The 24,239-nt window shown below is 39.5% G+C and overlaps 1 protein-coding gene across 3 annotated transcripts in view; it reads right to left on the bottom strand.

Moving 5' to 3' along the window:
• Positions 1-24,239, bottom strand: part of ELAPOR2 (endosome-lysosome associated apoptosis and autophagy regulator family member 2) — a 218,347-nt gene that overhangs the window by 106,628 nt on the left and 87,480 nt on the right. The window contains exons 2-3 of one of the 3 annotated variants that reach the window (XM_025291010.3): positions 6,408-6,528; positions 984-1,094 (exon numbers count right to left, since the gene is read on the bottom strand). The exons of 1 other annotated variant lie outside the window; for it this stretch is intronic. In XM_025291010.3, the coding sequence (XP_025146795.2) occupies positions 984-1,094; positions 6,408-6,528 (232 nt within the window). The remainder of the gene's footprint in view (positions 1-983; positions 1,095-6,407; positions 6,529-24,239) is intronic. One more of the 3 variants, XM_025291011.3, reaches the window with a different exon arrangement.

Raw genomic sequence — 24,239 nt, 5'->3', positions numbered from 1 at the left:
GCTCAGTCGTGTCTGACTCTTCACGACCCCATGGACTGCAGCCTACCAGGCTCCTCCATCCATGGAATTTCCCAGGCAAGAGTACTGGAGTCGGTCGCCATTGCCTTCTCCTTCAAAGAGCTATGATCCCCCAAAAAGGGATTTTTAAATATCCCACCCAGGAAGCTAAAACCAACTACCCTTTCCATGACAATCCTTCCTCTTCTTTTAGTCCAACTGGAATCAAAAACTATTGATTCAAACTGTCACCTCTGCTTACACCTTAAGGCCCATGAAATGTAGGTTAAAACAACAGCTCTGAGAGACACAGTGAAAAAAGGAAAACAATTGTATTCAAGGGTTTTTTAATATCTAAATATAGCATTTTAAAATCTAAGAGCAAAATATCAGTTTATACAAATAATGAACTATAAGACTAAACAATGCCCACAATACTATGACTTGATGCTAACATAACAAATCAGATTACAAATACTTTAGTCATCCCTGATTAGAAAGCAATGTGTTAAGGTTATACTTGAAGTCACAGGCTGAGAAATATGTGAAGTAGTAGACAAAAGAAATACACACTCCCAAAGGAAGAGAGATCTTGCTATGTTTTTTCCCTTTGGTGTTCCAGACATGTCTGAAAATATGTAAGGCAATAGGTAAAGGAGCTCTTCCCTCACTCCTAGTAGCCAGGCTTTTATTTCTAAAGTTTAGTTTGAAACAAAAAGTCCCTTTTCTCCAATGTGGTTGGTGAGAGTAAGAGAGAGGAGAAGGAGAGATGGTATCCCACCCAGGAAACCATTCCAGAATGACTATTGCTTTTAATAATCTAAGAAAGTCAAGCAAACACCCAGAGAGTCAAGGGAAGAGTTTTAAAACTCTTGCATAAGAGGAAAGTGATCCAACAGTAGAGAAGGGATGGAGTTGGGACCGGGGTTATATCACCTCATTTTGGGAGGAAGTAACGAGTGCTATATTCAGGAATGACACGCTACCTGTAAGCTGTGTCTGAATGACACCAACACCTCCAATGGTGGATGATGTCCACAGACATGAGACTCGGCACCAGGGCTTGGAAACAGCAGCAAAGTTCTCTGAAGCTAAGCCTGGAGCCAGCAGAGAGACAGAGAGAAATGAAGTCATCTCGGTGGCCTGCCCAGTGCAGCACTGCCTAAGACACTGAAGACTCCACAGCAGAGGGGTCAGGAGGACAATGGGAAGCTGTGTCAGTTAATAAACAGAGGTCTCTCCCTCCCATTTCCTGAGTGCAGCAAGCCTCAAGCTCACATACAGTCCAGGGATCTAGCACAACAAAAACTGAAGCCTGACTTCTCATTAACTTCACTCAGAGCCATGCAACCAGATTTTACAGGATTTATTAAAGATAAAGATATAATACAGCTTGCCCATCAATTTTATTTTTTAAAACATACAGTTGCTACATAAACATTTCTATAATCCTTTTCCTAAGGAGAAGCCTCATGTACTGTTTGTTTCTGAGAAAGAGGGAAAGATCTAGCCAATTACATTTTGAAGATTCTATAGGAATTTCAACTGAGGCCGCATTCTGGGTTTTGCTTCACTGAGAACAGTGGGATCTGGGGAAGTTATGTCTTACATAAGCACTGCCCTAAATATTTTTCACTTGAGTGAAGCAGATATGTAAATTTTTAAATTTTCTTTTAGATGGCCCAACTGCTGGGCCATATCATCACAAATAACTGCTGAGTCTAGTGCCTGTGGGCATCATCCATCATTTCAGGTTTGGGTATCATTCACACACAGCTTGCAGATAGCAAGCTGCTCCTGAACCCCAACATTTTTATCCTCTTTTATCCTGAAGCACACGTTTTCTAATATCTTCCCTTGAAGATGGTCAGTGATAGAGCTATATGTACCCCCATGCCAGCTTATATGTCCAGATAGGCTCTGGAATCAGACATGTCTATATTTGACTGCATATCTGCCACATCCTGCCTATATGACCCAACCTGCAGTAACTGACTTCACCATCTTAACTGCGAGTTTTCTTATCAGCAGAGATATTGACATTAGCTATCAGAGAGGGTTGTTGTGAAGATACAATGGAAAATGATACGAAGCTCCAAGCACGGTGGTTAGCCTATCATCCATGTATGAAAAATGGTAGCTATTATTAGCAGTAGAACATCTAAGCCACTGAAGGAATATTCAGTTATTATCATAACTGCCTTCAGCAGTGCTTTGATGGCCAATAATGTGCTAAGCACCGCGCTTAATGTTAGGAATTGACTGAGCTTCTAAGGTAATTGCCTCTATTAAGTTTCTTGTGAGTTTCGAAATAACTTGCCTTTATCATATAAAGAACAGTCACAATCAGAGGCCAGACTAATAACCTCCAGAGCAGATATAATTATAGTATACAGAAATACATGTAAATTCAGATTTCAGACAAACCAAGATAGAGCCATCTCATAAGTAGTATCATTTTAGGCTATCATTTTAAAAGTAAGTACTATCATTTAAAGTGATTTACAACTAATAATGACTTTACTATATTGAGTTTTTAGAGTAGTTCTAGCTGGCATGTCAAATTCATAACATTATCTGTGGAAGATAATAATAAATAATGAGCAAAAAAACATCCTTGGCAACAAACAGAAATAATTCCTAGTCAGACATCAATTCTGAAGCATATTTTTGAAATTTTGGCCAACAAATTTAATTAGTGGTATGCTGGTAAGCTGATTTGTAGTGCTTGTCAATTTCCATCATGTAAATACTCCACCATAGCCCATTTCAAAGGAACAATCAGTTCTCAAAAGCCAGTGCCAGTCAACAGCGGCACAGCTACTGAAACAGTTCAGTTCAGTCCAGTCCTTCAGTCGTGTCAGACTCTTGTGACTGCATAGACTGCAGCATTGCCAGGCTTCACTGTCCATCACCAACTCCCGGAGCTTGCTCGAATTCATGTCCATTGAGTTGGTGATGCCATCCAACCATCTCATCCTCTGTCATCCCTTTCTCCTCCTGCCTTCAGTCTTTCCCAGCATCAGGGGTTTTTTTCAATGAGTCAGTTTTTCACATCAGGTGACAAAGTACTGGAATTTCAGCTTCAGCATCAGTCCTTCCAATGAATATTCAGGCCTGATTTTCTTTAGGATTGACTGGTTTGATCTCCTTGCAGTCCAAGGGACTCATCAAGAGCCTCCTCCAACACCACAGTTCAAAAGCATCAATTCTTCGGAGCTTAGTTTTCTTTATAGTCCAACCCTAACATCCGTATATGACTACTGGAAAAACCATAGCTTTGACTAGTTGGACCTTTGTCGGCAAAGTAATGTCTCTGCTTTTTAAAATGCTATCTAGGACTGTCATAGCTTTTCTTCCAAGGAGCAAGCATCTTTTAATTCCATGGCTGCAGTCACCATCTGCAGTGATTTTGGAGCCCAAGAAAATAAAGTCTATCACTGTTTCCAGTGTTTCCCCATCAATTCGCCATGAAGTTATGGGAATAGATGCCATGATCTTAGTTTTCTGAATGTTGAATTTTAAGCCAACTTTTTCAATCTCCTCTTTCACTTTCACCAAGAGGCTCTTTAGTTCTTCTTCACATTCTGCCATAAGGATGGTGTCATTTGCATATCTGAGGTTATTGATATTTCTCCCGGCAATCTTGATTCCAGTTTATGCTTCATCCGGTCCAGAATTTCTCATGATGTACTCTGCATAGTCATTGGAAAAGACTCTGATGCTGGGAAAAATTGAAGGCAAGAGGAGAAGAGGATGACAGAGGATGAGATGGTTGGATGGCATCACTGACTCAATGGACATGCTGCTGCTGATGCTGCTAAGTCGCTTCAGTTGTGTCCGATTCTGTTTGACCCCATAGACAGCAGCCTACAAGGCTCCTCCGTCCCTGGGATTCTCCAGGCAAGGACACTGGAGTGGGTTGCCATTTCCTTTTCCAGTGCATGAAAGTGAAAAGTGAAAGTGAAGTCATTCAGTCATGTCCGACTCTTGGAGACCCCCTGGACTGCTGCCTACCAGGCTCCTCCGTCCAGGCGATTTTCCAGGCAAGAGTACTGGAGTGGGTCACCACTGCCTTCTCCCAATGGACATGAGTCTGAGTAAACTTGGGGAGTTGATGATAGACAAGGAAGCCTGGTTTGCTGCAGTCCATGGAGTCACAAAGAGTCAGACACGACTGAGCGACTGAACTGAATTCTGCATAGAAGTTAAATAAGCAGGGTGACAATACACAGCTTTGACGTACTCCTTTCCCAATTTGGAACAAGTCTGTTGTTCCACGTTCAGTTCTAACTGTTACTTCTTGACATGCATACAGATTTCTCAGGAGGCAGATAAGGTGGTCTGGTATTCCCATCTCATGAAGAAATTTTCACAGTTTGTTGTGATCCACTCAGTCAAAGGCTTTGGTGTAGTCAATAAAGCAGAAGTAGACATTTCTGTGGAACTCTCTTGCTTTTTCGATGATCCAACAGATGTTGGCAATTTGATCTCTGGTTCCTCTGCCTTTTCTAAATCTAGCTTCAACATCTGGAAATTCTTGGTTCACATACTGTTGAAGACTTGCTTGGAGAATTTTGAGCATTACTTTGCTAGCGTGTAAGATGAGTGCAATTGTGCAGTAGCCTGAACGTTCTTTGGCATTGCCTTTCTTTGGGATTGGAAAGAAAACTGACCTTTTCCAATCGTGTGGCCACTGCTGAGTTTTCCAAATTTGTTGGCATATTGAGTACAGGACTTTCACAGCATCATCTTTTAGGATTTGAAATAGCTCAACTGGAATTTCATCACCACCATTAGCTTTGTTAGCAATAATGTTTCCTAAGGCCTACTTGCTTTTGCATTCCAGGAAGTCTGGCTCTAGGTGAGTGATCACACCATCGTGGTTATCTGTGTCATAAAGATTTTTTTGTACAGTTCTTCTGTGTATTCTTGCCACCTCTTCTTATTATCTTCTGTTTCTGTTAGGTCCCTACCGTTTCTGTCCTTTATTGTGCTCGTCTTTGCATGAAATGTTCCCGTGGTATCTCTAATTTTCTTGAAGAGACCTGATACATTCAAAATGCTGACACACTCCACCTCAGTAGGGTTGTTTACAAGGGAAACACGGAATTAGCCCATAAGGAAAAGGTAAATATAGATAAAAGATGTACAGATTTTTCAGAAAAGTGACAGAAGCAATTTTGCAATGAGTTAATTCCACAGGCAATACTCAGGCTGTTTCCCTTTTAACTGGAATCCTCCCTGAGAGCTGGTCCTTTCTGTAGAGGTGGTCACATATACCCCAGCCATGGATCATCTTCTTCACTGGCCCCACTATCCTCTCAAGATTCTTGCTGCATACAAGCCTTTCCCTGGCTAACCTGGATTTCTCAGGTTCTCTTTATATTCATTTAATATCATTCACCAAGAAATAATGTCTTTCTTCTCTAATTTTCCTAAGACATACCATCTTCCCGTCTCTCTTTTATTAGTAAATCTACACCTATGCTAAAACTACTCCAACCAACCATGGAGATGGAGTTTTCCCATGAAGAGGAAGGAATTAGCTATCTGTTTAATTAATTTGCTTATCTGCTTTTTCATTTGGGAACAAAAGAAGTCAGCTTTTAGGAATACCATTTGGAAGACTGTAGAAAAACCCCAATAATCTTTGTCTTACTTCTGGCTTTGAACTCTAGAATACTACAAGACAACTTTACTGCAGGATCTTATGACTCACCAAATTCAAGGGTTTTTAAAAGTAGAGTCTATAAATGAAAATTAATTTAATGACATATTTCTGTTAATTCATGTTACACTTCAAACCTGCTTAATTGCTACAAGACAAGCTGTCGAATATGATAGACAAATTATCTAATTTCTCTGTACATTAAAAAGACAAATTATAATATTTCTATGGCTAAAAAAAAAAAACAAAAACAAATCCATTGCCAGGTTAGAGAGTTCTATAGATGTGTGTTGGGGAGGAAAGCACAACAATGTAACTGTTCTTAATGTCACCGAACCTACAAATGACTAAGATGGCACATTTTATGCAATGTATTTAACAATATTATGTGTACCAAATGCTACTTATGTGTACCAAAACTCTGAAAAGTCCCTTAAAATTTAAAGAAAAAAAATCTATTAAATAGAAATTCTGCCACTCTGCCCTTTAGAATTTCAAGTAAGATAGTAACCAGCTTTTTTAAGACAAATAAATGGAAATAACACCCTTTAACACAGCCTGCATCTCCTTTCAGACTTCAGACCTGCGGGCACTAGGTGTTGAGGAAACATGCTTCTGTTCTGCTGGACAGCCAAGCTCCCTTTTTCCAAGGCCTTTTATAGGCATCACACTTAACTTCTCAGGCTCATATGAAGGACTAGGGTTTAACTGGGCAAAAGGTCAAAAAGTCAAGACATACTGCATTCTTTGCCTCTCACTGGGTCAGGCAGGCCAGAGCAGTCCACTGCGGGGTTCGGAATGGCAACTCTCCACCTGGAGCCACTGCCATCACATTCTGTATATTCAAAGTGGTAATCTTTCTGCAAATAATCACAAAGACAAGTCTTGGTTAGAGCCAGTTTTCAGGGGACAACTGTGCTTTCTCAGTCACACTTTTCTCAGTCACTGCCTGGAAGCCTCATTCCAAACTGTTCTCTCTGGTTGATCCTCATTCTTCCGAGACTCCATGCAGTTTTTTGATAAAAAAAATATATCATGCCACAAATGAACTGACTTGCAAAACAGAAAAGGACTCAGAGACTTAGAAAACAAACTTACAGTTGCCAGGGCCAGGGGCGGGAGGGAGGGACAGTTAGGGAGTTTGGGAAGGTCATGTGTACACTGCTACATTCTAAACAGATAACCAACAAGGACCTACTGTATAGCACATGGAACTCTACTCAATGTTATGCACCAGCCTAGATGGGAGGGAGGTTTGTGGGAAAATGGATACATGTATATATAGGGTTGGGTCCCTTCACTGTTCACCTGCAACCACCACAACATTGTTAATCAGCGGTGTGTGTTTAGGTCGCTCAGTCATGTCTGACTCTTTGTGATCCCATGGACTATAGCCCAACAGGTTCCTCTGTCCCTGAAATTCTCCAGGCAAGAATATTGGAGTGGGTTGACATTTTCTTCTCCAGGGGATCTTCCCAACCCAGGGACTGAACCCAGATCTCCCACACTATAGGCAGATTCTTTATCTGAGCCTCCAGGGTATATCCCAATAAAAATAAAAAGTTTAAAGTTTGGAAAAAAAATGTACCATACAAGGTGCTGAGGCTCTGAAGAGGAACATGACAGCCATACACTTAATGGTGTGACCAGGGACCTGTAATCTCACACACCCAAAAGGCAACAGCACACGTCCCTGTTTTTGCAGGCTTCTTAAGATCTGAATAATTGATAGATATGAATATATGAGCAAAATAACCCTAAGAAATTGAAGGCTGTCACTGTCCTAAATTTTTCAAAGGAAGAAATAAGAGAATTGTTCCCACAGACCTAGTTTTTCACTGTTTAAAATTTAGCAGAAGGCATAATAATTAATCATCCAAATACTAATTAAACGACTACCAAATTTTAAAGCGGTTCTTCCAGGCTCAATATATCCCCACCACAGCAGACTATCTTCATTCACTGACTGTAAAATAGACCATTTACTACAGTTGCCAAGTAAGACCAACCCACTTGTCTCTGGCCCTTGGTTGCTCTGAACTCTGTCTTCACGTTGACCACCCCTGCTCAGAGCACATCACTGAGACCTTGAGCTAACAGGAATGAGGAAAAAATGTAGCATTTCATTTCACTGCAGCATTTCAAGAATGAGAGAAGTTACAAATCTAGCCCAAAATATTTTCAGCTCAATATTTTAGAAGTTGCTAGGTGGTTTCATCTACTCTGTTTATTAATAACGGGAGTGAATAGAAATATTGTCACATAATCATCAGAAAACTAGGTGTGGGAGATAGGGAAGTTTGTGTGCATGTGTGTGCGTGTGTGTGTGTGCATGTATGTGTGTGTACACAAAGAAAGAATACCAGTTAAGAGGCAGGTTCTGGGGAATCAGGTCTGAGTTTGAACTGACATCCTATTCCTCCACATACCATCAATGTGCTATACTGGGCAAGCCACTTTACCTCTCAAAGCATCCATTTTTTTCATTGGTAAAATTAGAATAATAGTATTTCCTATTTTGCATGGCTTTGCAGCAGTAAAATGTTAGCCAGGTTAAGCTCCACTGAGTTAGCACTTACTAGTGGTAGAATTCTTCTTCTTCTTAAAGGCAATGTGGATACAGAGGATGATATGCAGGAAGGAACTAACTAGTGGTAATAAGGTAAGGCACAAACTACCTGCATCTCTGTTTCCCCTGCTTCAATATCTGCATGCTGTTAAAGATAAAACAAAAAGGGACCGAGAGTTAAAGAAGGTATAATCACTGAGCTGGGAGCCAAGGGCTTTATGCTGCATTCAGCAGACTCTCTCCCAGAAATAAGATTCATTATATCTTTCAAGCAATCATCTCTAAATAGGATTTTTTTCAAATAGGATTTTTTTTTTTTTTACAAAGCTTGGTAACAGACAATTTGAGATTATGTTATTTGACAAGAATCTGGATTTCTAATATGTTTTACTGCCAACTAAGAGCAAATCTACACATGTTTAAAAAAAAATCAATAGAAGCCTACAAATGGGAAAGGCTTTCCAGAAGGAAAGATAAGAGGAAGGAGGGAAGAAGGGAGGAAAGAAGAGAGAGAGGGAGGGAGGAAAACACAATGAGGTTCACTAAATTTGACAGCATACAAATGTTAAACACTATACATCAGTAGTCATCCTAAACAAAAGCAAAAAGTAAACAACAAAACGAACTGCCGAAGAAACATACAGCAAAGGTTAATTAACTTAAGAATACCAGGTTTCTGAGTTCTGCAAATGAATGGTGGTGATGGGTGTACAACAATATGAATGTACTCAATGCCTCTGAACTGTATACTTAAAATTATTAAGGTGCTAAATTTGATATATATATATTTCACCATAATCTTTAAAGTATAAAATACTGGGTTTCTAAAAATCAGTAAGGAAAAGGACAAATAACTATTGGAAATATGGTCAAAGAACACAAGCTATTCATTAAAGAACAACACAAATAGCCAAGTATATGCAATGCAGGAGACCTGGGTTTGATCCCTGGGTTGGGAAGATCCCCTGGAGAAGGGAATGGCAACCCACTTCAGTATTCTTGCCTGGAGAGTTCCACAGACAGGGAAGCCTGGAGGGCTGCAGCCTATGGGGTCACAAAGAACTTGACACCACTGAGCAACTAACAAAAAATATATATACAAAACAAGTTGAACATTGCCAAAGAAATACAAATAATGATTTTCATCAAGTTGACATGACATTTAAATTTATTTTAAAAATCTCTAATGTAACAGTGCAGTAAAATGAGCACTCATATGTGCTTCCAAAGAGAGAATGAAGTAGTATAGGATTTCTGGGGAGAAATAGTCATTCTGTACCAAGAGCTTTAATGTGTTAAAAAAAATTTGACTCCAAAATTCCACTTCTAGCATCTTATCTAAGGTGGGGGCAGTGTTTCGTGTGTTCAGTGATTTGTGTACAAAATAGCTCATGAAAACCTTCCTATAGGTTGAGGGAGCATAATTAAGAGTTTATTATGGAATCTCAACATGCACTTTATCTGGAATTTTTCACACATATTTATGTCATTAAATACTCAATAATTATGTGGATTAGGAAAGACAGTTAACATCATTCCCATTACTCAACTAAAACTCAGAGGTGATTTACTCATACATACCCACCTAGTAAGCAACATAACTGAGAGCAAAACTCAAGCCTTCCATTTATTTACTAGTGTTTTCAGTTTACATAACACAATTGTGCTTGAAATAGGATGCTAGTTTTAAAACAGAAGTGGTCAAAGTTTTGCATATAAGAGCCTGATAGTTACAAGTCTAATAAGAATCATAAAGATGTCTCACACTCAGAATACAAGAGGACACAGGTAAGCAGAAACCATTTGATTCTCCCTCTATTTCTATACTAGTTTTCTGCAGATGCTGCCAAAAATTACCACACACATAAGCCACTTGAGACAAAAGAACTTTATCCTTTCACAGTTCTAGAGGCAAAAAATCCAAACTTGGTATCACTGGGCCAAAATCAAAACGTCAACCAGGCTGCCCTCCCTCCAGAGGTTGTGGGGAGGACGCTCTCCATGCCTCTTCCGGTTTCTAGTGGCTGCTGCCATTCATTGGTTTGTGGCTGAATCACTCCGGTCTCTACCTCTGTGGTCACACTGCCTTCTCCTCTTCTGTCTGATCTCCTTTTTATCTCATTCTGATAAGACTCCTGTGATTGCATTTAGGGTCCACTGAGATCATTAAAAAAAAAAAAAAAAATCCCCCATCTCAAGATCCATAACCTGTTCACACCTTCAACCTTTTTATCCACAAAAGATAACAACTCATAGGTTCCAGGGGAGAGGATATGAATATCTTTTGAAGAGGAGGGCATTATTCAGCCTACCACGGCCCACCCTCTCGTTTCAAAATTTCATGTCGTTCCCACATGCAAAATACACTCACCACATACCAACATTCCCTAAAAAGTCTCAACCCATTACAGTATCAATTCAAAGGCCAAAACCTCATTTACATCTCATCAGCTCAAAGGTCCCAAATCTAATCATTTAAATCAAGTATCTGGTTATGACCTATAGGGGGCAAGATTCCTCTCCATCTGTGCACCTATGTTACCTGCTTCCAAAGTACAATGGTTTTTGACATTAACAACAGTTATAGACATTCCCACTCAGAACAAGATAAAGTGGAAGAAAGAGAAGGATGATGTCAACCATCTCAAGACATTTCAAAATTCAGCAGGACAAATTACATAATGTTTCAAGGTCTGGGAATAATCCACTATAGTTCGTGGCTCCAATCTCTGGGCCCAATACTCTACCCGCAGAGTCATTCTTCTGAATTTTTTTTTTTAAATAAAAACATATTTGCAGTTGAGTAGTTTTACTGGACTTCTTCTTGCCTGTAAAGTTTTGGGAATCCAACAGCCCTCCTCCATTTCATCCATCTCCCATCATTTTCTTGATGCTGGCAGTATTTCCCCTTTTATCAAAAAGTTTGTGGGTCTCCTGTGCATTTCATTCCATGAGACAGAAGATCTTCCTAAAATCTTTCCTGGATAATCCCATCTGTGTTCCTGGTTTCTGCTAAGACAGTTGAGATCCATGAATCACACACCTAATTTCTTTGACACTAGCAAAAGGTTTTCCAGCCATACTCTGGGCCTCCAAAGCATACTCTCCTAACAGTGATGAATTTAGCATCTTTTGCAATTTGCACAGGCTGAGAATTTTCCAAATAATCAAGTCTTGATTTCTTTTTAACAATTGTCCCTTCGATTTCTCTTTCCTCTAACATTTTATTGTAAGCTGCGAAACTTTGCTCAGAAATCTCCCCCCGTTGATATTCAAGTTCATCACTTAAAAGTGTTACTTACCTTCCACACAACAGGATGAAATTGTTAAACTCTGCCACTATATAACAAAAATCACCTGTCCTCCAATTTCCAACGATGCATTCCTCATGTTCTTTTTAGCCTTAACCAGTAGCACATTTAAAATTTCTACCAACATTCTGCTAAGGACAATTTAATATTCACTTTTACTACTGTATTTCTCACTTCTTTCTGAATCATCACTAGAAGAATCTTTAACATTCATATTTTTGTCAACAGTCTGTTCTAGGCAGTCTAGGTTTTTTCTATCATGTACTTTAAATTCTTCCAGCTTCTGTTCATTACCCAATTCTAAAGCCACCTGCTCATTTTTAGTTACGTGTTACAGCAACTCCCCGCTTTCAGGTAGTAAAATCTGTATTAGTTTTCCTTTGACTGCTGTAACAAATAACCAAAAATTTATCAGCTTAAAGCAACAGAACTTTGTTCTCTTACAATTCTGAAGGCCAGAATCCAAAGCCAGCATCACTGAAGTGCCACCCAGGCCACATTCCCTCTGGAGGCCCTCAGGCAAAATCCATCCCTTGCTTCTCCCAGTTTCTGGTGTCTGCCAGCTCCATTGGCTTGCAGCTGCCATCACACCAATCTCTGCCTCTGTGGACACACTGCCTTCTTCTTCCTCTCCGTTGTGACTGCATTTAAGACCCATTCAGATAACATCTTCATCTCAAGATTCTTATTCACATCTTCACAGTCTTTTTTAGGCCCTTTTCTCCCCCTGTCATATAAGGTAACATACACAGATTCCAGGGATTAGGACATGGCCACCTTTCTTTGGTAGGAGGAGTAGTATTCAGCCTACCACAATCTCCTACTGCAGAATAGCCTAGACCAGCCATATAGTTGCATAATGGTTTTCCTGTTCCTCTTGTTCCCAGTTATTTGTATTAGGAAGTCTTTCTTTCTCATCCGCATATCCCACTGTAAAGATCCTGGCCCTCATATGTAATTTGTTATCCTCTGCAAAATAATGATGCTGAAAAGTATGGCATGAATTTCAAATGAAGCAAGACCTCTGAATAAAATAGGTAAGCTCAAGAAAACTCTGTCACCATGGCCTCTGTGTTATTCAGGTTGCCAGTTATGAGATGAGAATAGCAGTAAGTACACAGAAAAGGTATGTTGTGTTTTCTGGATGCAGTGGTAGATGTCATATGCCAATTAATCTTCCTATGATTCTTTATTCTACCTGCCTCCTCTAAAATACCCTTGAAATCTAAAGAGACACAGCTATTGTTAAGTTACAAAATTCTTAGCACTCCAGCAGGAAACTATAATGTGTTTATTTATAATTTAAAAACACTGAAATGCAAACCTACTTCATGCAGAGGGCAGCACTTGGGGTCAGAAATTTAGACTGCAGCCCCTACCTGATGGGTTTTATTTTTTCAATTATTTAATAGGCTATTTCATCTAGGCCAGTAATAATTTTTTAAATCTACTTCTGAAGTCAACCCTAAACGCAAAGCAGAGATCTAAGAAATAGTGTGATGCAGTAAAATCACTCAAGATACAACATACACTCCCCAAATATTTTGAATGGTATTCAAGGTACTGAATAAAGAGAGCTACAGCACATTCATTTTCAGATTTATAGATAATACCTCATAACTCTAGCCACAGACCTAAATAGATATTGAGCTAAATTGATCCCTTTGAAATGGGAATTTGGGGGGTATCAAAGAGAAATTAAAAAGAAAATGTAAATTTTTTCTAATGTAAATATAAAATTAATATGTCAAATATTTTATTTAAGTCATTAACTAACAAGTCAATCCAGAAATAAGCCATTGTCACCAGTTCAAAGGAGAACTCAAAAGAACACATATCAACTGCCAACCAGGAAAGTGAAATGAACTAAGAGATGCAGAACTGGGAAATATCCTAAGGGCAATAATCAATTACATTCCAAAAAATAAAATGGCTTTTCATTTCTATGGACAGGAATCATTTGTATTCTTATCAATTTCAGTACTGCAAAATAGTTCAAAGTCAGGGAACAATGCAAACTTATACAGAAACTGATCATTCAGAAAGGTGCTCTAAACAGGTCAGTCATCTTTTCTGCCTATTTCAACATGTTTCACAATTTTGCTGACAAGAGGAAAAGTTCCTGTCAATTTTTGCAACATTACAGGGCTCCTGACACTCTATCACCAAACATAATGATGTGAGTCAGAGCACACTCTAAACAGCAGAACATCCGCTCACAAGCCACACTCTAAATTATAAACTGGAGGAAGGGCTTGTCGTGACCCCACTCAGGGGATGGCAGTTATTTAGACAAGTCTGCAAATCACCAAACACTGGGGAATGAAAATACTGCCTCAAATAACAAAATGATGGGACACTCTGAAAATCCAACATTGTAAATATATGGGAACCAAGGAAACAACCCAAAAAGAAATAGAGCATGGAATTACTCCTGATGAGAGTGGATGAAAAATTGTGGCTCACCATCTGCAAGAACAAAGTCACCAGCTACTGCAGACACTGACCTTCAACACCTCTGAAAGGAGTTCAGGATGGAGATCAGAAATGAGGCACTCTGTGCTCTGGGGAAAAAACCGGAAGAACAGGCCTGCAGATATACATTTTTAGGAGAAGATTTTATGAGTCTAATTTCCTGCATCTTCTCATATCTAGAAAAGCACTAAAATCATTACTAGCAGCCACCTTTTCTCAAAATGTGTTAACTGCATGTACCCTCTTTATCAAAATCACATACATCCTGCCCTTTTCTCTTACCCCTTAGGAGCAGTCCCTCAGAGCTCTCTGAGAGGCTGTCTCCCAGGGTATAGCCTTTATTTTGCCCCAAACAAAACTTAACTCATAACTCTCATGTTGTGCATTTTGTTTTTTCAGTAGACAGCAAATGCTTAAGAGAATATTATTCCTCAATACAAATCATGATAACACACACACACACATTCACTCACAAATCAACTATAGGCACAAACTCCCAAATTGTGCTTTCTTACACCTAAACAGAAAATGTCAGGATACACCCAAATAAATATTAGCTACTTAAAGTAGCCCCTACAAAAAACTGTTTCCTTGACCAATCATCAGTCAGCCTCCTCTGAACTCTCTTCCCAATAAAGCCTTGACCTCTGGGCTTCTGTGATCATCTCTGCATCACCCAGTTTTATCAAGAATCCTGTCAAGTCAGTTTAGATAGAATCCCCCTTTACCCTTGATGTTTCCTCTTAGTAATTTTCCATCCACTGACCCTCACCCTGCTCCTTGGATATAAATCCCCACTTGCTTATGCTATATTTGAGCCTGAGGTCTCTTAAACCCCATTGCAATAGTTCTTGAATAAAATCCGTTTTTACCATTTTAACTACTGACCACTGGCTTTCTCTGACACCCTTAATGCAAAAGTCATTTATATTACAAAAGACTTATAGTTCTCACAGAAAATCTGGGGTATCATCTCTCAATTATGATGGCAGTTGCTATAGTTTGACTACACATAGGCTAGACAATGTTTTGAATATATCTCACATATGAAAATAATATGCATATATGTATATATGTTCTTGACATTATATTGACAATAGTGAAAGTCGCTCAGTCGTGTCTCTTGGCAACCCAATGGACTGTACAGTCCATGGAATTCTCCAGGCCAGAATATTGAAGTGGGTAGCCTTTCCCTTCTCCAGGGGATCTTCCCAACCCAAGGATTGAACCCAGGTCTCCCTCATTGTAGGAGGATTCTTTACCAGCTGAGCCACAAGAAAAGCCCATATTGACAATAAATATATAGTATTTATATACTGACATTAACATATATCATTTATCATGCTTTATACCTATATTAGGGCTTCCCAGGTGGCTCAGTGGGTAAAGGATCCACCTGCAAAGCATGAGATGCAGGTTCAATTCCTGGGTTGGGAAGATCCCCAGGAGGAGGGCATGACAACCCACTCCATTATTCTTGCCTGGAGAATCTCATAAACAGAGGAGCCTGGTGGGCTATGGTCCACAGGGTCACAAAGAGCTGGACATGACTGAAGTGACTGAGCACACAAACCTACATTAATATATTTCCTTTTCATACATGAACATCAATTTATATCATTCTGGCTCAAATGGTAAAGAATCTGCCTGCAATGCAGGCTACCTGGATTTGACCCCTGGGTTGGGAAGATCCCCTGGAGAAGGGAAAGGCTACCCACTCCAGTATTCTGGCCTGCAGAATTCCATGCATCCATGGGGTCGCAAAGATTCGGACAAGACTGAATGACTTTCACTTGATCACTTACTACATGACACTTTAGTTATTAAGTAAGCACTATGGCCTAAATGCCATGGGGGAGATTTAAAATACATATAGCACACAGTCTTTGTACTCAATAAGTTTATGTTTTTGTTGGAGCACCAAGACAGACAGACAGACACACACACATACCCTATATAATTTTATAAGAAAGCAGAAAGATCAAGGCTTCCATGTTGAACAGTGGCATTACAAGACAATGGACAAATTAAAACTGTATAAGGTGAAAAAAAAATTACCAGTAAAAATCTCTCAACTCTACCAGAAAATAAAACAGGTACCACTTTCAATAAACTCATCACAGCCAATTTTTCCTTAAGCCCTTATAAGTTACCCATTTCTTAGCAATCAAATGGCTTGCATTTTAGGGATCATTTTCTAGAAAAATAGGGTAGAATATGCATGATATGACCTCATTATATCATGACTTCAGAGTCAGAAGAAATTTCTGTGATCTTGAACCACCTGAAAAGACTTTGAGGAGAAAGCCCTGGAAGACAGGTGGGGTTTGTAACTGCTCTAGTGCTTATCAGTTCCTTCATAACTAGCAAGTCTAATAGGATGTGATAAACAGTGAGGCCAAGTCTGAAGATAATATGCCTAAAGACATGCAGTGAAATACATTAGCCTAAGACAGGTGAGTGAGTGAACTAAGGAAAGAACAAACGAACCAACGAGATATACTCATGTCAGTGACTCTCCTATGAGCAAATCAGTTCCCTGATGCTCCCTGCCTCCCCTCTGCAGTCAATTCAGAGTTGACCACAGTTAATTATAATGATCCAGTAGGTGAGCACATATTTGAGTTTATAGAGTCAAAAGCAATAGAGACAGAAGAAGAAAAAGTGCTGATATCTAAGAGAACATACACAGAGGGAAGAGACCAAAAAAAGCAAACATAATTCATTTTCTTCAAATGAGGCTCCTTCTCTTTGAGTATTTTTATGTGAAATGCTGACAACAGCATAGTCTTGTATTTGATGAGACTGCAACTCCTCTTGGAGCAAGGCCCTCAAATTTAAGTCTCAGCAAAGTGTGTGACACCTTATTTGAGAGAGCAAGACACCAGGAAGGAAAAAGAGAAAGCATGAGACTGTAGTGCTCAGCACAAACGTTCCAACTCCAGTTCCCACGGGCGAGGGCATACAGCCTACTACGTGGGAAGGTCAAACACAGGAGGATGCTCAGTGCAGACACACATGTGACATAACAAAAACGTCCTTAGCCTACACGACCAAGTACAGGAGCACACAGCATTGTGCAGAAACATTCATACCCAGACTTTTTTATAGAAGGAACATGAAGTTAGTCACCATGGGAACCTAAGGCTAAGTACAGCAATATGTATCTGATCTATTTATGACACATCCTCTTCTCTACATTTGCAGACATGATGGCTTTTAGAAACTATTTTGAAAATGTTCATGTTTTGAACCTGAGTTCAATATCTGTCTTTGTAAACAAGGCCTTATAGGTATTCAACTTATTTTGTCATTCAATAAATATTCACTGCATGTCTCCCCCATGACACTGTGGAGATGCTGCGGATACCATGATAAATGAAGCAGCCAAGTCCCTGCTCTCATGGGACTTACACTTTAGTATGAACAGAAGTGCCCAGGTCGATGGACATCTAGGTTGCTTCCATGTCTCAGCTGTTGTAAATAGTGCTGTAGTGAAAACTGGGGTGCAGATATCTTTTTGAATTATGGTTTTCTTCAGATATATACCCACCAATGGGATTGCTGGAGCAAATGACAGCTTTTTTTTTAGTTTTCTAAGGACACAGAAGCAAACCTAAATGTTCACTGATGGAGAAATGGATAAAGAAGATGTGGTACATACATACAGTGGAATATTACTCAGCTATAAAAAAGGACAAAATAATGTCATTTGTAGCAACATGGATGGACCTAGAGATTGTCATACAGAGTGAAGTAAGTCAGACAGAGAAAAACAAATATGCGACCCCATAGACAGCAGCCCACTAGGCTCCTCTGTCCCTGGGATTCTCCAGGCAAGAATACTGGAGTGGGTTGCCATTTCCTTCTCCAATGCATGAAAGTGAAAAGTAAAAGTGAAGTCACTCAGTCGTGCCCGACTCTTAGCGACCCCATGGACTGCAGCCTACTAGGCTCCTCCGTCCATGGGATTTTCCAGGCAAGAGTACTGGAGTGGGTTGCCATTGCCTTCTCCAATAAAAAAGGACGAAACAATGTCATTTGTAGCAACATGGATGGACCTAGAAATTGTCATACAGAGTGAAGTAAGTCAGACAGAGAAAAACAAATATAGTATGATATTGCTGAAATAAGTTATCTTTTTTAAAATGGTACAATGAACCTATTCACAAAGAGAGTCACAGATGTAGAGAACAAACCTGTGGTCACCAAGGCAGAAAGGAAGGAGGGATAAATTGGGAGATTGAGATAGGCTTATATTTACACACTGCTATATATAAATCAGATAACTACTAAGGACCTACTATAAAGCACAGGAAACTCTACTCACTACCTCACTACTTCATAATGACCTATATAGGAATAGGATCAAAAAAAGAGTGGAGATATATATATATATATAGCTGATTCACTTTGCTGTACAGCAGAAACTAACTAACACTGTAAATAAACTATACTCCAATAAAAATGTTTTTTAAAAAGAAGTGCCCAGGGTTTCTTGGCAGGATCCAGCTTAGACCATTTTATTTCTCTGGCTCTCAGTCCAAACTGATAAAGATATACAATGGGCTAGTCTCCCCTCTGTCTGTGCCAAACCTAAGACCACAAGCAACTCAGGTGCCTCCTAAGTTATGCTTGTAGTCTTACGTCCTATTTCTCATATTTTCACTGTTCTGGATAAAGGGGAACCAGCCACATCTCCTGCACTGTCATGGAACATCAGGAAAAGTTGCAAAGAATATTCTAAAACAAGTTTGGAAAAAGTGACAGACTTTATTTTCTTGGGCTCCAAGATCACTGAGGATGGTGACTGCAGCCATGAAATTAAAAGACAGTTACTCCTTGGAAGAAAAACTATGACAAACCTAGATAGCATACACATTACTTGGCTGACAAAGGTTCGTATAGTCAAAACTATGGTTTTTCCAGTAGTCATGTATGGATGTGAGAGTTGGACCATAAAAAAGGCTGAGCACCAGGCTGGTGCTTTTGAACTGTGGTGCTGGAGAAGAGTCTTGAGAGTACCTTGGACTGCAAGGAGATCAAACTAGTCAATCCTAAAGGAAATCAACCCTGAATATTCATTGGAAAGACAGATGCTAAAGCTGAAGTTCCAGTACTTTGGCTACCTGATGCGAAGAATTGACTCATTAGCAAAGATCCTGATGCTGGGAAAGATTGAAGGCAACAGAAGGGGACGACAGAGGATGAGACGGTTGGATGGCATCACCAAGTCAATGGACATGAGTTTGAACAAACTCCAGGAGACAGTGATGGACAAGGAAGCCTGGTGTGCTGCAGTCCATGGGGTCACAAAGAGTCGGACATGACTGAATGACTGAACAACAATACAACAAAACAAGTCTACCCAAAAAGAAATGAAGGAAAATGTCAATGTCCTTAAGACTGCAGCCAGATAATCTCTATTATCGATGTTAGATTTATTAGTTTAAAAAAAAACTTCATAGAAAATGCTGAGGAAAATGTTATGTCCTTGAACTAAAGGTCTTTAAACACACACCATTATTATTTTACCATCTAATTATATTTAAACTTGCTGAACTATCCCTATTCCCCAAAACCCATAAAAAATGGAGATTCTCAAAAAAGTAGAGAGAAAAGGAATAAAAATAATATAAATGACAAAAATAAAGAGGCTGGAAGTGAAAAGCACAATGCAGGTGTCAATAATTTGGAAGACAGGACACCTAGGTGAACTCTAGCAGACTTATGAAAACAAAACAGCTAAGGACTGCACATCCAGACAGTAACAAGAAGAAAGCTGACATGAGCCACAGAAAGACTCAGAATTGAAGACATCAAACATCTCAAAGCAAACAAAGAAACAAAGACTGAAAATCTGTTTTAAAATGTAGACTCTTCCATTCCCTTTCAATCATGACAAGAGAAAAAAATTATTTGCTCCAGAAAAGTTGAACTCGAAAGGTTACAGATTCAGGGGCATCAAGTGCAGCAGATGGAAGAAAAGGCAGCTTATCAAAAACAAGGGACTGTGTGCACACCTGCATACTAAAGATGAGACCCACCCCAAACCCTCCCCTGAAACACAAGCCCAGCACCACTGTCCTTCCACCTGAACTGCCTCCCCCAAACTAGTAGCCACCTTTCTCCTTCCCAAAAGGTGCCCTTGACAGATGGTATGCCTCACATCAGGACCCTTACCCCTGCATTTCAACTGATTTTCACATCTGCTTATCCTAGAAATGAGACTTGCTGGAACCTAACTTTTATCCACAATATCATTGTTATTCATAAAAACACTAATGACATTTGCAGAATCCTATAAGCGCTCCAAAATAATTTTCATTACATTATCCTACTTGAAGTAGTCTGAAGCACAACCCTACGTAGTAAGCAAGTGTCCTGTCTCCATCCTCATGGCCAATGTCAAATTTCAATCACCATCTTCTGCCATCTGAATGACTACCAACAACCTAACTGGCCTCCTGCTTCTGCTCTTATGTACATCCACGACAATCTGCAGCCAGTTCTCATTATGTCATCCCTGCTTAAAATCCTACAACTTCAAATTAGCCAGAGGACAAAGTCCATAATCTTAGCATAGCATGAAAAGCCTTTCTTGACTCATGTTCTCTCCGCTTCCTCAAGTTTTATTTCTCAATCTTCTGCATATGTGAAACACTGAAACACAGAATAAAATATACTATGTTCTTCCTTCCCTCCATGCCCTAAACATGACTTATTCTCAGCGTGGAAGGCTTCCTCTTTGCCCAGACCCTGTAACAGCATAAAGGAATCTCCATAATCACAAAGCACTGTGTAGCAGGTTCTCCTTCAGGCCATACCTAACATTGGCAGGACCAGGGGCAACAGTATAAACTGAAATGCCCTTCATCCTCTACATTCACCACACACCTTGAACAGCCAGCCTCCTCATATACAAGTGGTGACACCAACCAGCACATTCAAGCTCTGTCAGTGCCCCTCCCACAATAACACCGTCTACACTCAGGAGTATGGACCTGAAAAAAGCCACTGATCACCCTGGAAGCAGACCTGGGACTTATAAGCATGCAATTGCAAAGTCATGTTAACCAAAGTATTGTATAAAAGGGCGGGGAAAGAAGGAAATGTGACATCTAGGTGGGCACATCTCCTTAGCACATAGATTACAAGGCAGGTGGAGGAACACAGCCACAAGAAGCCCAGAGGGGGGCCCTCTGCAGCAGAGACAAGGTAGAGGCCCCTCTTGCCTTGTCTAAAGGTTGATACTGATCTCTCTTATGGGCTTCCCTGGTGGTTCAGATGGTAAAGAATCTGCCTGCAATGCGGGAGACCTGGGTTCTATTCCTGGGTTGGGAAGATCCCTGGAGAAGGGAGCGGCTACCCACTCCAGTATTCTAGCCTGGAGAATTCCATGGACAGAAAAGCCGGACATGCTACAGTCCATGGGGTCACAAAGACTTGGACACAGATCTTTGTTTACATAACAAGATCCAAAGAAAAGAGCAGTAGGAAAGACAGCTACTACTTCAATAGACAGAATTTCCAGGGACAGCAAGAAAATTGGCCTACATCTTGAAGGGTTCTTGGGTAGAGGTAATTTTTTATTCTTTTTTTCCTCTTTCCTTTTTTTTTTTTTTTTTTTGGCCTCACCCAAAATAAAAATGTAAAATCGTAGATAAAAGTCCAATGTTCCAAAAAAATAATAAATCTCAGAAATTGATTTTTATGTCTAACAACATATGGTTGTGAGCTTATATGTATATAAAATCCAAATTTTTCTACATTAATCAGGCTGAAACCGAAAAGGTGCCTTTGCTTCTGCAAAATTTGAGCAACAACTTACTATTTAACAAGCACCAAGAGAAACTGCATCAAAAGTTTCAGACACGTACTAAACATAACCCATGACATATCAATTCCACTTCTACTTCTGGACACATAACCCACAGAAACCATAATAGGTTTACATCATAGCATTATTTAAAATCATAAAAAACTTGAAAACACTCTAAATGCGCAACAATAAGGGACTGGTTAATAAATTACTGTGCATGCATGATGGATTTTATATAGTCCATTCTAAAATGATAAAGTCATTGCCATATTTGTGATAAAATTATGACATTTAAGTATAATATAAAAATTATACAAAATAATATGTCTGAACTTGTAGGCATGGATATGTAATAATACAGATAAAAAGTTAACGTGTGTATGTATACCAAAAAATTGACAGCAGTAAACTGAGTAGAGAACATAGCGATTTTTTAAAATTCAAGTTAAAATTACAATTACTTTACAATGTTGTGTCAGTTTCTGGTATACAGCAAAATGATTCCGTTATATTCTTTTTCATATTCTTTTCCATTATGGCTTATTACAGGATATGTGTTTCCTGCGCTATACAGTAGGACCTTGTTGTTTTGGAACATAGTGATCTTTATTTTCTCTTTTGTGATTCTGTATTTTTAAATTTTTCTACAGTTCTTAATAAAAATGTACTTCTTCCCCTAAATTTGGATATCTGCTTGCCAAGCAAGACATAAAAAAAAAAAAAAGCTCCCGTTTCTTCTGACTTTAAAATAGGTATCTGATGGGACTTGTAAAAATTCAAAGGACACCACTGAAAGATTATTCTATTACAATGCATTAGCCTTTCGGATGGGTGTCAATCATTAGCAAGGCTTTAAGGGCAAAGGCCACAAGACATAGGTTGTAAGTTCTGTAGAAGGTAGCATGGAAGAGAAGACCCAGACCTGAAGTACTGTACAAGCAGGCAGAAACAAAGATTTTAAGTAAATATAAAGAAGATAAAGAAAAGCAGGAAGAGTTGGCTGGGAGAAAAAGAGAACAAGACAGTGGAGAAACTCTGCACAGTTTGCTGATCTCACAATTTGGTTCAGGAAAGGGAAAACTCCACACTTAACTCACCTAAGCCACTGGCAGAGTTCAGAGAGAAAAGATTTATAAAATACAATTTAAATTCAAATTTAATTCTTGTCAGTGCTGCCACTTTAAATTGAGCTTTACTTGTTAAGAGTCTACAGAAATAGCATAGGTGATAAAAGGCTCTGAGAATTTTGACATCCAAATCATGTTTTTGCTTACAAACTGTGTGAGCTTAATAAAAAGAAACTAGTTATTTAAGTTCTTTTGAACTCAATTGACCCTATAAGAATCTCTCAAATTAACAGAATTTTTTTTTTTTTTTACTAGTATAATCCTAATACCTATTATCGGGCTTCTCTGTTGGCTCAGTGGTAAAGAACCGCCTGCCAATGCAGGACATAGGTTGGATCCCTGGGTCAGGACGATCCCCTTGAGAAGGAAACACAACTCCCTCCAGTATTCTTGCCTGGGAAATCCCATGGACAGAGGAGCCTGGCGGGCTATAGTCTATGGGCTTGCAAAAAGTCAGACATGACTTAGTGATTAAACAACAACAATGCCTATTATCATAACCACACTCCTAAAAAACAAACTTTTAAAATCTGTTAAGAGATTTTTTTATAAAAATGAGAAAGAGTAGATACCTGCTGATCTATCTGGCTAGCATCCTTTTCCCATTTCTTCATATAGCAGAATACCTCATGAGTTCAATACCCTCTGATGACCTGTTCCAAGATTCCAGGCAGTTCTGATTACGCAGCCAATCACAGGACTCCTAGCCCTGGCCAGGCCATGCTATGGACATGTTACCTGGTCAGTTTTAATAAACTAGTCTGGGTGTCAGACAGGATGCAGAACACCTAATACAGCTTCTTTTTCCCAAAAATAAGCTTGCATCCACACAAAATGCAAGACTCCGCAAAATTAAATAGCAAGTGACCTGGGGAACAATGTCAAATTTTGAATAACAACTAGTACAACCATAGTGAGTTTTCTGGTTTCATTTCTTCTTGTATCTCCTGGCTTTGAGCTGAAGGTGGGCCCAGTCAGGGAACTGTCTAGTAGATGTGACTCAAAATCTTCCAACTTTCCAGGCAGATCAAGAAAACGGATCCCTGTGAGCTAAATAAGAGTGGGGGAGGGGGGCAGCGGGGAGGGGAGGGGGGGAAGTGTGCTTGTGTTTTTCCTTTTTCTCTCTGCCAGCCCTACCCCAAGGCCAGCACCACTTACACAACTACACAGATGCCACTGCAGTGACACAAGGACCTAATGCCCCAAGAGAAAATCATCTCCCTGGATAAAGGAACTACAACAAGGACCTCCTCTGTGTAAAGAGCTG

Source organism: Bubalus bubalis, chromosome 8 (assembly GCF_019923935.1).
Source record: "Bubalus bubalis isolate 160015118507 breed Murrah chromosome 8, NDDB_SH_1, whole genome shotgun sequence".
Lineage (NCBI taxonomy): Eukaryota > Metazoa > Chordata > Mammalia > Artiodactyla > Bovidae > Bubalus > Bubalus bubalis.
Note: the sequence above shows the minus strand (reverse complement) of the source record. Positions and strands in the feature narration are given on the sequence as shown.